Here is a 16730-nt window from a genome sequence, read left to right as displayed (position 1 = left end):
TAGTATTTTCCATCATATTTTGGTTTAAACTGCAAGAGAGCCTTCATTTCCTTTACATGTTGGCAAAATACATAAATTCCACTGAACAGAAGTTTAATGGCTAATTTATTGATTAAATTAAAGTGATTCTAAATTAAATAGAAAATAGAGTAATCTCCCTTACATTATTGTTATATAAACGATGTTAAAGAAAGGTAACTAATAACGGATTATATTGATTAAATTGAAATTAAATATAATTATCATTCTGAAAGTATTTTTATGTTAACTCAGTTAAAGAGCCGATTAAATAACCGTTATTTCTCTTACATTTGTGTGTATTAACACCGTTAGAGATTCTAATGTTCAATTTTATTGATTAAATTAAGTAAAATAGATTTATCTCCCGTACATTAATTTTATTATTATATAAATGCCAGAAATGAGATTATATCGATTAAATATAAGTTAGAATATATTATCTCCCTTAAATTATCGTTATATTTACTGGCTAAATACATTTTGTTATTGCCGATTATATTGATTAAATAAAAATTATCTCCTGATCATTATTGATATCTTAAGGTCGCATAATAATGGTTAGATGTTAAATAGGTATTACACTTACATTTTTAGCAAAATGAATGCCGATGATCCAAATGTATAAACATTTTGACCCCTCCCTTTACTTAAAAATTCACCAAAAATCAGGAAATTAACCAATTTTAATAATATTTTCAGGATTTATCAAGTAATGATCGCGGAATATAATGAACTAATTATTTTTATTTAAATATTAGTGAAAATGTATTATTTTGCTTAAACAAAAAATACCTTTACTAAAGTTATGGTTTTCAGTAGTAAATAAAAAAAAACGCAAGAATTTAATTTTGCTTCCTTTATATAAATAAAGCATCGTAATTTGTAACAATAAAAGAAAAATAAAATAATTTTTACACGGACATTACAAAAAAAAAAGCCCCTAAAGTCCGTATTAATGAATTCGATATAACTCGAAGAAAAATGAATTTCTCAAACTACCGATATTATAATTGCATTACAGCATAGCATTGTTTATTTAACATTTTCACACAAAAAAAATTATAATTGCAAAAATATTTCTACTTTTTTTTTTTGAAATTACAGATTTTGCATAATTTTTATATGCAAGATTTTAATAAGTTCCTTGCTCGCAAGAATGTGAAACTTTCAGCGCAACATAATTTTTATATAATCTCGAACAATAATTAAAAAAAAATTTAATTTAAAAACAGGAAAATAAAAAATAATTAAATTAAAAAATGATAAAAATTGATATAAACCTTCAGATTAGGATTGTACGGATTCACGTCTGGGGGAAAAAAAAAAGAAATCTGACACCCCTACCTCCTTTTACTATCATGACTTCATTTTGAAACAGCATTCTGATTGGCTATAATTTTGGGCTTTCATATAATCGTGTTTACAAACCTTTATTTGTTGCGTTTTTGGCGAACCGTACAATTACTTGCTTTTTGAAGGCTAATTAAGTTATATTTGCACAAACAAGATGTTTTTTTTTTGTTTTTTTTTCATTTAATTCAATGTTAGGACTTTACTAAAATAGGAAATAGACCTAGAAAATTAATGTTTATCTTTTAAAGGATTTTTACAATGAATTTATTTAACTTCAAAATTTACCTAAATTGGTTACCTCGCCGTAAAAACATTTTTCATAACTTTTTTTTTCACATGCACAAATATTTTTTTTCCTTTAGGAAATTAACTTTAGTCTCTAATCTTTCAAATACAGTCAAAAATTAATTTTAATCTTTCAAATACAATCAAAAATTAACTTTAGTCTCTAATCTTTCAAATACAATCAAAAATTAACTTTAGTCTCTAATCTTTCAAATACAATCAAAAATTAACTTTAGTCTGTAATCTTTCAAATACAATCAAAAATTAACTTTAGTCTGTAATCTTTCAAATACAATCAAAAATTAACTTTAGTCTCTAATCTTTCAAATACAATCAAAAATTAACTTTAGTCTCTAATCTTTCAAATACAATCAAAAATTAACTTTAGTCTCTAATCTTTCAAATACAATCAAAAATTAACTTTAGTCTCTAATCTTTCAAATACAATCAAAAATTAACTTTAGTCTCTAATCTTTCAAATACAATCAAAAAGTAGTCGGAAACCTACAAAAAATTATGATAAATCGGCTTTCAAAACAAGGTCCCTCTATCCACCCATTTTTTCCTTTACCTATTAAATAGAGATTCTAACGGCCAATTCTATTGTTTAAATAGCAATTAAATAGTTATCTCCCTTATTATATAAACGCCGCTAATGGCAAAATTATGTTGATCGAATAGAAGTTACATCCTTTCATTTTTTTATATATTAATACATCTCATTAGAGATTTTTAGGATTTATCTTGATTAAATAAAAGTTAAATTGTTAATTATGATTAAACTAGCGGGATGGGGGGGGACAAATTTCCCCAGGCAAAATATGCTTAAATATGATATTTTAATTTGTGAAGATTTTGTATATATTATTATAGTGTCATGATTTCAAAAAGTAAAAAACAAGTATTTAGGTGTCATCACCGAGAATCAAAACCGAAACTAGCATTCAAAGCTGGTGACGTTACCACTGTACCAACGTGACGCATATAAATCGATCAAAAATCAAATGTTTAATGATTTTTTTTCAATTTTGACCCATTTTTAAACCCTTATAAACAAATTTAACTGGCTAATGATCCATAAAAGAACGGCCCATAAAAAATCCAATCAGTCGAAGCCCCTAGCGCCGCTCTACGATTTTTAGTTTTGGAGGAGATAAAGTTTGAAAATATGGAGACAGACAAACAGACATATAGCCGTTTATATATTAGATTTTTTTTTTTATATAATCGTGGCTAAATCGAGTTAATGTTGAATTCGATTGATTAAATGGAAATTGAATAGAGTTTTTCTCCCTTGTGTTATTGTTACGTTAACATTGCTAATTAGAGATTTAAATGAATGATTCCATTGTTTCAATAAAAGTTTCATAAAGTTATTTCCCATACACTGTGGTTATATTAAGATTAGAGTTGTTTTTTTGTTTTTTTTTGAGAGTCACCACTTATCCTTGAGTGGCTTTTAAACCTTGATAAGGGTTAATGAATGTAAGGTGGTAGATTAGTAATTGTTAATGATGTAAATAAGGTAGAATTTTATTATTTGTGGGGATGGCTCAACAAGAACTTGTTTAAATTAGATTTGAAGGTTACTATATTCTATTCAATCGGGAAGCAGGTGAGCATAACAGTATTCCACAGATTCACACAAAACTATTAAATCTCCCCAGTATGCATGCTCATCATGTACTTTTTCATGCAGTATTACACAATAACGATAATGATACAAGCCTCACAAGAATATGGCTTATTGCCCACATGCGATTGCATGTGTGCACTCAATTCAAGCTCTGTCTTGTACGCTGCACTGCATAATTTGCAACATTTCTTTGCAGCGTGCATTTTTAAATATCATCAAAATGTCAATTTATTTTATATAATCATGGCTAAATAGAGTTAACAATCGATTCTATTGTTTAAATAAAGTTATTTCCCATACACTGTCATTATATTAGAGTTAGGGATTAGGATAAGGGTTAGGGTTAAATAAAGTTATTTCCAACAAACCATGGTCATATCAGAATTAGGCTTAGGGGTTAGGGTTAAGTTTTAAGGTTAGAGTTAGGGGTTAGGGTTAATAAATCATTAATTCACTAATTTAAAGGTTCAGCAAGATAAAATAAAAAATAGGTTTGTGTTCAGTATGAATAGGATGCAAACTTTTGGTACTTGTGCAGAATTTGAACCGTGCATAACTGACCCTCCACTCAGCTTTGCTTGGAACATAACGTCATGCATTCAGGTTTTACTGTAATCTATAATATAAATCTCACCTGTGTGTTTAAATGTATGTATGTTTGTTTGTATGTCTGCCTAAAACTTTCGACAGGCAATGGATTTTCACGAGATTGGTATCATTTTGAAGCTCGACCTTTCAGATGCCAAATATCGAAAAATTGGCTAAAAACATTAATTTCTTCACTGGGCACTTTTTTTTACAAGGCGGGGTCACTTTTTTCACTGATATTTTCGAAAATCATCCCCTCTTTTCATCTGACTAGGCTTAATTTAAAACTTTGCCACTTCCAGTTTGGCAATAGACGTAATGGCAAAGAAGTGAGGCTTTTTTTTCACTTTTATTTTCTCCTTCGTGGAACGGTTCGAGCTTGCTTGCCTACTACCACTTTCTTACTTTTTTTATTGCTCCAAACACCCAGGTAATGCCAAGCACCCAGGCTAGTCTGACATAAGACGCAGATCAATGCGCGACAAACGAGCAAATGATTTTTGGGGAAAATATTGAAAAAAAAAAATTAATGGGGCCAGCCGGGAGCTTCTAGACAGTTATCTTTATATTAGAAATAAGAGTAGGGGTTAGGATTAATGTATGGGTTAGAGTTAAGTTTTGTGGTTATTTTAGAGTTAAGGATGAGGTTAAGGATTAGGGTTAGTTAAAGTTAGAGTTAGGGTTAAATAAAGTTATTTCCCACACACTATGATTATATTAGGGTTAGAGATTAACGTAAGGGTTAGGGTTATGTTTTAGGGTTAGGGTTAGTCAGGTTTAGTGGTTAGGGTTAATAAATTACTAAATAACTTATGTAAAGTTTCAGAAACACAAAAATAAACAAAAAATCGATTTATGTTCAGTATAAACATGATATAAACTTTTAAGTATGTTTCAAGAGTAATTAACAACATAAAATTGCACAAAACTATGAAATCTCCCCGGTGTGCATGCTCATCATGTGTTTTTTCCATGCAGCATTACTTGATAACGATATGATACAAGCTTCACAAGAATATGGCTTATCGCCCACGTGCGATTGCATGTGTGCATTTAATTCAAATTTTGTCTTGTATGCTGCACTGCACAATTTGCAACATTTCTTTGCAATGTGTATTTTTAAATGTCGCCGAAATGTCGCATTATGTGCAAAAGACGAGCCACACAAACCGCAAGAATAAGGTCTTTCCCCGGTGTGGGTTCTCATGTGGATCGTTAAATCAGTTTTAGCACGATAAGATGAGTTGCAGACATTGCATAAATACGGCTTCTCGCCGCTGTGTATGCGCATATGCGTCTTGAGGTTGCCTTTGAAAGTGAATGATGCACCACACACATCACATAAGTAATACTTCTCGCCAGTGTGTATGCGCATGTGGATGTTTAGGACGGCATGACGTGAGAATGAGGCGTTGCAGACGTCGCACGAAAATGGCCGCTCATCCGTGTGCGTTTGCATGTGCGTTTTTAGGTTTCCTTTCAACGCAAATGATGCAACGCAAATGTCACAAGAAAATGGCTTTTCACCTGTGTGAGTTCGAATATGTCGTTGGAGGTCGGATTTCATTGCAAATGACACCCCACACACTTCGCAAGGATATCGCCGCTCTTCGCTATTGCCTGCGTTTCTGTTGCTCGTTTCGATCTTTGTTGTAAGGTCAGATTCACTTGGTGGTGATGATGATTCTTGCGCTTGGGATGATGCAATGGAATTGTCTGTTTGAAATGAAGACGAAAGAGGTTTATTATCTTCAGTGAGTTTTTCCATGGTTGGTTTAAGTTGGTTGATTGAAGTTGGTTTGTTATTTAGCTAAGACACTTTCCAGGAATGATATTTCTCTTTACGCTAGAATTTATACGGCACAATCACGTTGACATACCGGTTCTCGACAGATCACCAAAGTTAAGCTACGTTGAGCCTGGCCAGCACCAGATAGATGACCATTTGGGAAGGCAAGGCGCTGTATATACTGTGAGGTAAAATACCAGGTTGAGAAATTGGTGCAGTCTATCCTTCTCTTGGTAGATGGGACTCTCTTAAGCCATGGTAGGCACCCCATCTAATGATGGCGTCACAATAAAAAATACTCTTGATAACCCTTGCAAACCATCAAGTATTCAGCTACCGACAAGATTTGAATTACACTATAAACTAGTGTAATAAGTTCAATCTTGGCTGCAGCTGCGCTGGATGGATGGATGCTGGAATAGCATATAAATACCAGATCATTGTTTTGGAGTTTAAATATTTTTATCCATATGCTTTAAAATATTCATCTTTTTATTTCATAATGTTTGTTGTAAGACCATATTAACTTGGTGGCGATGATTCCTTCACTTGGGATGATGCAATGTACTTGTCCATTTGAAATGAAGACGAAAGAGGTTTATTATCTTCAGCAAGTTTTTCCATTGTTGTTATGGAATTTGAATGCAGATATAATATTTATCCATATGTTTCAAAAATATTAACCCTTTATGACCTGGTTGAACTAGTTCACCATAAGGTCACATTCACTTGGTGGTGATGATTCCTGCACCTGAGATAATGCAATGGACTTGTCTGTTTCAACTGAAGATGAAAAAGGTTTATTATCTTCCGTAAGTTTTTCCATGGTTCGTTAAAGTTGGTTGATTAATTTAGATAAAACATTTTCCAGGAATTATATTTATCTTTAGGTTGGAATAGCATGTAAATATTGGATCAATGTTTTTGAGTTTAAATGCAATCATAATATTTATCCATATGCTCCAAAAATATTAAGCTTTTTATTCCATAATTCTTCATTTGATATTTTCATTTTTGGCCTGTGAATGAATAAAAGATTTTATGTTACATTAATTCGAATATACATTAGCAGACAGATAACCAAAATTAAAAACAAATTTTACTAACTTCCTTAACTTAAAGGCAGTGGTGATATTCATTTTCACATGTAATTAATTAATCTCTAATTCAAATGTTCCGAAAGGAAAGAATGAGGAATAGTTTACAGCAAATACATTAATTCAAATATACATAAACAAACAACCAAAGTTGAAACCAAATATTATGACAAAAATATTTATTTGTACAAATTTTGAATATTAACATTTTCTATGAGAATGAACAAATATTTGTAAATTGGATTTTACTGTAAACGATAAGCAACACACTTCACAAGAATAACGTTTGTCTTCAGTGTTGCTGTGCATGTTTGTTGTTAGATCAAATTCACTTGAGGATGAGTTCTGCACTTGAGATGAGAAAGGTTTATCTTCAGTGAGTTTGTCCATGTTTAGGTTAAATTAGCATGTGAATGCTAGATTGATGATTTGTGCTTTAAATGCACTGGTAATATATATCCATATGCGTCAAAATATGTTTGGTTAGGGTTGATTGAATATTTAAATGAGACACTTTCCAGGAATGATACATCTTTAAGCTTGAATAGCAATATGTATATTGGACTTTCTATAACTAGTAATGCAGAATAAATTCAAGTACAGTAGAACCCTGGGATACAGTGGCCTTAGGATACAGTTTTTTCAGGTTACAATGTTGAATACAATGTTTTTCTGGCCCCCTGGTTATGGTATTTGTCCTGCCTGACGGTGTTATTTATATTTATAATATTATTTGATTATATACATGTGTATTATATACTGTACCATATTTTGTTACTAATTCTTAATGCCATATCTCGGGGTTCTACTGTATATATTAGCAGACAAAGCTAAAATAAAAAACAAATCATCAGCGGCTCTGCTTTTTTAACAGAATCAGCAACCATGCCTCTCCAAATTGTAGAGCTATGGTAATCTCAGAAAGACAAGTGAAGATGGTACTTTTCCTTTGCTTTCTGCCTTGATTTGGGCGTGCATCTCCCCTAGCCAGTTAAATGCAACCCCAATCAACCTGGAAATTTCTACAAGGAAAAGTGTCTTGTGATTAATAAATAACATAATTCCAGTTTAATTTTAAAATTTTACATAAAAGAATAATCTTTACTTTTAAATGATTTTATTTTGGAATAATTTTATTTTTCATAAAATGTTATAATCAAAATATATTTGTTTAGTTTTTACTTTGAAATGTTTTTTTTTTTCAGAATGGATTTATATACTAAAATATATTTTAAAAGTTTCAATACAAATAATTTTTAATTTAAAATGTTTTACCTTCTGATTAATTTTTACAGAACGGTTTCCAGTTTATAACTGAAAATTTAATGTGAATTTGTCTTTTATTCATATGTATAAATCAGAAGGGGCATTTCATCAATATAATTTCTGCTAAACAGAAATGGCCTAACTTTCACTACACAGAAATGGCCTGACTTCCACTGAACAGAAATGGTATAACTTCCGCTACCCATAAATGGCCTTACTTCGACTAAACAGAAATGGCCTGACTTCCACTCAACAGAAATGACCTGACTTCCGCTACACAGAAATGGTCTAACTTCTGCTAAACAGAAATGGTCTAACTTCTGCTAAACAGAAATGGCTTAACTTCTGCTAAAAAGAAATGGTCTAACTTCATCTAAAAAAAATGGTCTAACTTCCTCTAAACAAAAATGGCCTGGCTTCTACTAAACAGAAATGGCCTAACTTCCACTAAACAAAAATGGCTTGGCTTCCACTACACAGAAATGGTCTGACTTTCACTAAACAGAAGTAGCCACACTTCCACTAAACAGAAATGGCCTGACTTCCACTAAACAGAAATGGTCTACCTCCGCTACAGAAATGGTCTAATTCAAATAAACAGAAACGGTCTACCTTCTCCTAAACAGAAATAGTCTAACTTCACCCAAACAGAAATTGCCTGACTTCCACTAAACAGTTATGGTTTAACTTCCACTAAACTAAAATGGCCTAGCTTCAACTAAACTAAAATAGCCTAGCTTCCAATGAACCGAAATGGTATAACTTCAACTAAAGAGAAATGGTCTAACTTCAAAAAACAGAAATGGTCTACCGTCTGCTACACAGAAATAGTCTAACTTCCGCTAAGCAGAAATGACCTGACTTCCACTAAACAGAAATGGTCTAACTTCCACTAAACAGAAATAGCCTGACTTCTGCTAAATAGAAATGGTCCAACTTCCAATAGACAGAAACGACCTGACTTACACTAAACAGAAATGGTCTAACTTCAACTAAACAGAAATGGTCTATCTTCCGCTAAACAGAAATGACATGACTTCCACTAAACAGAAATGGTCTAACTTCCACTAAACAAAAATGGCCTAGCTCCACTACACAAAAATGACTTGACTTCCATTAAAGAGAAATAATCTCACTTCCGCAAAACAGAAATGGTCTAACTTCCGCTACACAGAAATGGTCTAACTTCCGGTAAACAGAAATGGTCTCACTTCTGCTACACAGAAATGGTCTAACTTCTGCTAAACAGAAATGATCTACCTTCCGCTAAACAGAAATGGTCCAACTTCCACTAAACACAAATGGTCTAACGTCTGCTAAACAGAAGTGGTCCTGACTTTCACTTACCAGAAATTATCTAACTTCCACTAAACAGAAATGGTCTAACTTCTGCTAAACAGAAATGTCTAACTTCCACCAAACAGAAATTGCCTGACTTCCACGAAACAGTTATAGTCTAACTTCCACTAAACTAAAATGGCCTAGCTTCCACTAAACTAAAATAGCATAGCTTCCAATGAATCGCAATGGTCTAACTTAAACTAAACAGAAATGGTCTAACTTCTGCTAAACAGAAATAAGCTTACTTCCACTGAACAAAAATGGCATCACTTCCAGTAAACAGAAATAGTCTAACTTCCACTAAACAGAAACTGGTCTAACTTCAAAAAAACAGAAATGGTCTACCTTCTGCTAAACAGAAATGGTCTAACTTCCGCTAAGCAGAAATTACCTGACTTCCACTAAACAGAAGTGGTCTAACTTCCACGAAACAGAAATAGCCTGACTTCCGCTAAATAGAAATGGTCTAACTTCCAATAGACAGAAATGACCTGACTTACACTAAACAGAAATGGTCTAACTTCCACTAAACAGAAATGGTCTAACTTCCGCTAAACAGAAATTACCTGACTTCCACTAAACAGAAATGGTCTAACTTCCACTAAACAAAAATGGCCTGGCTCCACTACACAAAAATGACTTGACTTCCATTAAAGAGAAATGGTCTCACTTCCGCTAACAGAAATGGTCTAACTTCCGCTAAACAGAAATGGTCTAACTTCCGGTAAACAGAAATGGTCTAACTTCTACTAAACAGAAATAGTCTAACTTCTGCAAAACAGAAATAGTCTAACTTCTGCTAAACAGAAATGATCTACCTTCCGCTAAACAGAAAAGGTCCAACTTCCACTAAACAGAAATGGTATAACGTCTGCTAAACAGAAGTGGTCCTGACTTCCACTAAACAGAAATTATCTAACTTCCACTAAACAGAAATGCTCTAACTTCTGCTAAACAGAAATGTCTAACTTCCACCAAACAGAAATTGCCTGACTACCACTAAACAGTTATGGTCTAACTTAACTAAACTAAAAAGGTCTAGCTTCCACTGAACCGAAATGGTCTAACTTCCACTAAACAGAAATGGGGTGACTTCCACTAAACAGAAATGATGTCACTTCCACTTCACAGAAATGGTCTAACTTCCGCAAAACAGAAATGGTCTAACTTTCATTAAAAAAAATGGCATGGCTTCGACCAAAGAGAAATAGCCCTGACTTCCACTAAACAGATATGGTCTAACTACCACTTTACTAAAATGGCCTTACTTCAACTGAACCGAAATGGTCTAACTTCCACTAAACAGAAATGGCCTGACTTCCAATAAACAGAAATGGCCTGACTTCCACAAAACAAAAATGGCGTGGCTCCGCTCACAGAAATGGCCTGACTTCAACTAAAGAGAAATGGTCTAACTTCTGCTAAACAGAAATGCTCTAACTCAAGCAAAACAGAACTTCCACTAAACAGAAATGACCTGACCTCCACTAAATAGAAATGGTCTAACTTCCAATAAACAAACATGGCATAGCTTCCATCATACAGAAATGGTCTGACTTCCAATCAACAGAAATGGCCTGGCTCCACTAAACAGGAATGGCCGGATTTTGACTAAATAGAGTTGGTCTAACTTCCAATAAACAAAAAAAGCTAAAAAGAAATGTCTAACTTCCACCAAACAGAAATTGCATGACTACCACTAAACAGTTATGGACTAACTTAACTTAACTAAAAAGGTCTAGCTTCAACTGAAACGAAATGGTCTAACTCCCACTAAACAGAAATGGGGTGACTTCCACTAAACAGAAATTATGTAACTTCCGCTACACAGAAATGATGTAACTTCAACTACACAGAAATGGTCTAACTTCCGTAACACAGAAATGGTCTAACTTCCACTAAAAAAATGGCCTGGCTTCGACCACAGAGAAATCGCCTGACTTCCACTAAACAGATATGGTGTAACTTCCACTAAACTAAAATGGCCTAACTGCCACTGAACCGAAATGGTTTGACTTCCGCTAAATAGAAATGGCCTGACTTCCAATAAACAGAAATGGTCTAACTTCCGCAAAACAGAAATGGCCTGACTTCTACAAACCAAAAATGGCGTGGCTCCACTCAACAGAAATGGCCTTACTTCAACTAAAGAGAAATTGTCTAACTTCTGCTAAACAGAAATGGTATAACTTCCACTAAACAGATATGGTCTAACTCCCATTAAACAGAAATGGTCTAACTTCCACTAAACAGAAATAGCCTGACTTCCGCTAAATAGAAATGGTCTAACTTCCAATAGACAGAAATGTCCTGACTTACACTAACCAGACATGGTCTAAATTTCACTAAACAGACATGGTCTTTGTTGCACTAAACAGAAATGGTCTAACTTCCGCTAAAAAGAAATGACCTTACTTCCACAAAACAGAAATGGTCTAACTTCCAATAAACAAAAATAGCCTGGCTCAACTACACAAAAATGACTTGACTTCCATTAAAGAGAAATGGTCTCACTTCCGCTGAACAGAAATGGTCTAACTTCCGCTAAACAGAAATGGTCTAACTTCCGCTAAACAGAAATGGTCACACTTCACCTAAACAGAAAGGGTCTCACTTCTGCTACACAGAAATGGTCTAACTCCTGCTAAACATAAATAGTCTAACTTCTGCTAAACAGAAATGATCTACCTTCCACTAAACAGAAAAGGTCCAACTTCCACTAAACAGAAATGGTCTAACGTCTGCTAAACAGAAGTGGTCCTGACTTCCACTAAACAGAAATGGTCAAACTTCTGCTAAACAGAACTGTCTAACTTCCACCAAACAGAAATTGCCTGACTGCAACTAAACAGTTATGATCTAACTTAACTAAACTAAAAAGGTCTAGCTTCCACTGAACTGAAATGGTCTAACTTCCACTAAACAGAAATGGGGTGACTTCCGCTACACAGAAATGGTCTAACATCCGCAAAACAGAAAAGTTCTAACATCCGCAAAACAGAAATGGTCTAACTTCCACAAAAAAAAATGGCCTGGCTTCGACCAAAGAGCAATAGCCCTGACATACACTAAACAGATATGGTCTAACTTCAACTAACCTAAAATGGCCTAACTTCAACTGCACCGAAATGGTCTAACTTCCACTAAACAGAAATGGCCTGACTTCCTATAAACAGAAATGGCCTGACTTCCACAAAACAAAAATATCGTGGCTCCGCTCAGCAGAAACGGCCTGACTTCAACTAAAGAGAAATGGTCTACCTTCTGCTAAACAGAAATGCTCTCACTCAAGCAAAACAAACTTCCACTAAACAGAAATGACCTGACCTCCACTAAATAGAAATGGTCTAACTTCCAATAAACAAACATGGCCTAGCTTCAACCAAACGGAAATGGCCTGACTTCCAATCAACAGAAATGGCCTGCTCCACTAAACAGAAATGGCCGGACTTCGACTAAATAGAATTGTATAACTTCCAATAAATAAACATGGCTTGGCTTCCACCAAAGAGAAATGGCCGGACTCACACTAAACAGAAATGGTCTAACTACAGCTAAATAAAAATGAACTAACTTCCACCAATCAGAAATTGTCTAACTTTCACTAAACAAAAATGGCCTAGCTCCACTACACAAAAATGACTTGACTTCCATTTAAGAGAAATGGTCTCACTTCCGCTAAACAGAAATGGTCTAACTTCCGCTACACAGAAATGGTCTAACTTCCGGTAAACAGAAATGGTCTCACTTCTGCTACACAGAAATTGTCTACCTTCTGCTAAACAGAAATAGTCTAACTTCTGCTAAACAGAAATGATCTACCTTCCACTAAACACAAATGGTCTAACGTCTGCTACACAGAAGTGGTCCTGACTTCCACTAAACAGAAATTATCTAACTTCACTAAACACAAATGGTCAAACGTCTGCTAAACAGAAGTGGTCCTGACTTCCACTAAGCAAAAATGATCTAACTTCTGCTAAACAGAAATGTCTAACTTCCACCAAACAGAAATTGCCTGACTTCCACTAAACAGTTATGGTCTAACTTCCACTAAACTAAAATGGCCTAGCTTCCACTAAACTAAAATAGCATAGCTTCCAATGAACCGAAATGGTCTCACTGAAACTAAACAGAAATGGTCTAACTTCTGCTAAACAGAAATGGTCTAACTTCCGCTAAGCAGAAATGACCTGACTTCCACTAAACAGAAGTGGTCTAACTTCCGCTAAACAGAAATGGTCTAACTTCTGCTACACAGAAATGGTCTTACACCTGCTAAACAGAAATAGTCTAACTTCTGCTAAACAGAAATGATCTACCTTCCACTAAACAGAAAGGTCCAACTTCCACTGAACAAAAATGGTCTAACTTCTTCTAAACAGAACTGTCTAACTTCCACCAAACAGAAATTGCCTGACTGCCACTAAACAGTAATGGTCTAACTTTACTAAACTAAAAAGTCTTGCTCCCACTAGACTGAAATGGTCTAACTTCCACTAAACAGAAATGGGGTGACTTCCGCTACACAGAAATGGTCTAACATCTGCAAAACAGAAATGGTCTAACTTCCACTAAAAAAATGGCCTAGCTTCGACCAAAGAGAAATAGCCCTTACTTCCACTAAACAGATATGGTCTAACTTCAACTAACCTAAAATGGCCTAACTTCAACTGAACCGAAATGGTCTAACTTCAACTAAACAGAAATGGCCTGACTTCCAATAAACAGAAATGGCCTGACTTTCACAAAACAAAAATATCGTGGCTCCCCTCAGCAGAAATGGCCTGACTGCAACTACAGAGAAATGGTCTAACTTCTGCGAAACAGAAATGCTCTCACTCAAGCAAAACAAAACTTCCACTAAACAGAAATGGTCTACCTTCCAATAAACAAACATGGCCTAGCTTCCACCAAACAGAAATAGCCTTACTTCAACTAAAGAGAAATGGTCTAACTTCTGCTAACCAGAAATGGTCTAACTTCAACTAAACAGATATGGTCTAACTTCCATTAAACAGAAAGGTCAAACTTCCACTAAACAGAAATAGTCTGACTTACGCTAAATAGAAATGGTCTAACTTCCAATAGACAGAAATTACCTGACTTACACTAAACAGAAATGGTCTAACTTCCACTTAACAGAAATGGTCTAACTTCTGCTAAACAGAAATGACCTGACTTCCACTAAACAGAAATGGTCTAACTTCCACTAAACAAAAATGGCCTGGCTCCACTACACAAAAATGACTTGACTTCCATTAAAGAGAAATGGTCACACTTCGGCTAAACAGAAATGGTCTCACTTCCGCTAAACAGAAATGGTCTAACTTTCGGTAAACAGAAATGGTCTAACTTCCGCTAAACAGAAATGGTCTAACTTCTGCTACACAGCAATGGTCTAACATAAATAGTCTAACTTCTGCTAAACAGAAATGATCTACCTTCCGCTACACAGAAATGGTGCAACTTCCACTAAACAGAAATGGTCTAACGTCTGCTAAAAAGAAGTGGTCCTGACTTCAACTAAACAGAAATTATCTAACTTCCACCAAACAGAAATTGCCTGACTGCCACTAAACTGTTATGGTCTAACTTAACTAAACAGGCCTTGCTTCCACTGAACCGAAATGGTCTAACTTCCACTAAACAGAAATGGGGTGACTTCCACTATACAGAAATGATGTAACTTCCGCAACACAGAAATGGTCTAACTTCAAAAAAACAGAAATGGTCTACCTTCTGCTAAACAGAAATGGTCTAACTTCTGCGAAGCAGAAATGACCTGACTTCCACTAAACGGAAGTGGTTTAACTTCCACTAAACAGAAATAGCCTCTTCCGCTAAATAGAAATGGTCTAACTTCCAATAGGCAGAAATGACCTGACTTACACTAAACAGAAATGGTCTGACTTCCACCAGAAAGAAATGGTCTAACTTCCGCTAAACAGAAATGACCTGACTTCCACTAAACAAAAATGGCCTGCCTTCACTACACAAATATGACTTGACTTCCATTAAAGAGAAATGGTCTCACTTCCGCTAAACAGAAATGGTCTCACTTCCGCTAAACAGAAATGGTATTCCTTCTGGTAAACAGAAATAGTCTTACTTCTGCTACACAGAAATGGTCTAACTTCTGCTAAACAGGAATAGTCTTACTTCTGCTAAACAGAAATGATCTACCTTCCGCTAAACAGAAATGGTCCAACTTCCACTAAACAGAAATGGTCTAACGTCTGCTAAACAGAAGTGGTCCTGAGTTACAACTAAACAGAAATTATCTAACTTCCATTAAACAAAAATGGTCTAACTTCCACTAAACAGAAATGGGGTGACTTCCACTATACAGAAATGATGTAACTTCCGATACACAGAAATGGTCTAACTTCCACTAAAAGAATGGCCTGGCTTCGACCAAAGAGAAATAGCCCTGACTTCCACTAAACAGATATGGTCTAACGTCAACTAACCTAAAATGGCCTAACTTCAACTGAACCGAAATGGTCTAACTTCCACTAAACAGAAATGGCCTGACTTCCAATAAACAGAAATTGCCTGACTTCCACAAAACAAAAATCTCGTGGCTCCGCTCAGCAGAAATGGCCTGACTGCAACTAAAGAGAAATGGTCTAACTTCTGCTAAACAGAAATGCTCTCACTCAAGCAAAACAGAACTTCCACTAAACAGAAATGACCTGACCTCCACTAAATAGAAATGGTCTAACTTCCAATAAACAAACATGGCCTAGCTTACACCAAACAGAAATGGCTAGACTTCCAATAAAAAGAAATGGCCTGCTCCACTAAACAGAAATGACCGGACTTCGACTAAATAGAATTGGTCTTACTTCAAATAAACAAACATGGCCTGGCTTCCACCACAGAGAAATAGCCTGACTCCCACTAAACAGAAATTGTCTAACTACCGCTAAACAAAAATGACCTAACTTACACTAAACAGAAATGGTCTAACTTCCACCAAACAGAAATGGTCTAACTTCCACTAAACAGAAATGACCTGACTTCCACTAAACAGAAATGGCCTGACTTCCACTAAACAAAAATGGCCTGCCTCCACTACACAAATATGACTTGACTTCCATTAAAGAGAAATGGTCTCACTTCCGCTAAACAGAAATGGTCTCACTTCCGCTAAACAGAAATGATCTACCTTCCGCTAAACAGAAATGGTCCAACTTCCACTAAACAGAAATGGTCTAACGTCTGCTAAAAAGAAGTGGTCCTGACTTCCACTAACCAGAAATTATCTAACTTCAACTAAACAGAAATGGTCTAACTTCTACTAAACAGAAATGTCTAACTTAGACTAAACAGAAATGGTCTAACTTCC

At 34.9% G+C, this 16730-nt stretch overlaps 1 protein-coding gene across 1 annotated transcript in view; it reads right to left on the bottom strand.

Moving 5' to 3' along the window:
• Positions 1-3078: 3078 nt before the first annotated feature.
• LOC145284030 (uncharacterized) overlaps positions 3079-16730 on the bottom strand; it is a 48657-nt gene continuing 35005 nt past the window's right edge. Inside the window, exon 2 of the mRNA XM_080133121.1 lies at positions 3079-6691. Within this exon, the coding sequence (XP_079989247.1) occupies positions 4812-5651 (840 nt within the window). The 5' untranslated portion in view covers positions 5652-6691 and the 3' untranslated portion in view covers positions 3079-4811. The remainder of the gene's footprint in view (positions 6692-16730) is intronic.

This window comes from Euprymna scolopes, chromosome 8 (assembly GCF_053919585.1).
Source record: "Euprymna scolopes isolate OS-2025 chromosome 8, ASM5391958v1, whole genome shotgun sequence".
NCBI classification, from domain to species: Eukaryota; Metazoa; Mollusca; class Cephalopoda; order Sepiida; family Sepiolidae; genus Euprymna; species Euprymna scolopes.
Note: the sequence above shows the minus strand (reverse complement) of the source record. Positions and strands in the feature narration are given on the sequence as shown.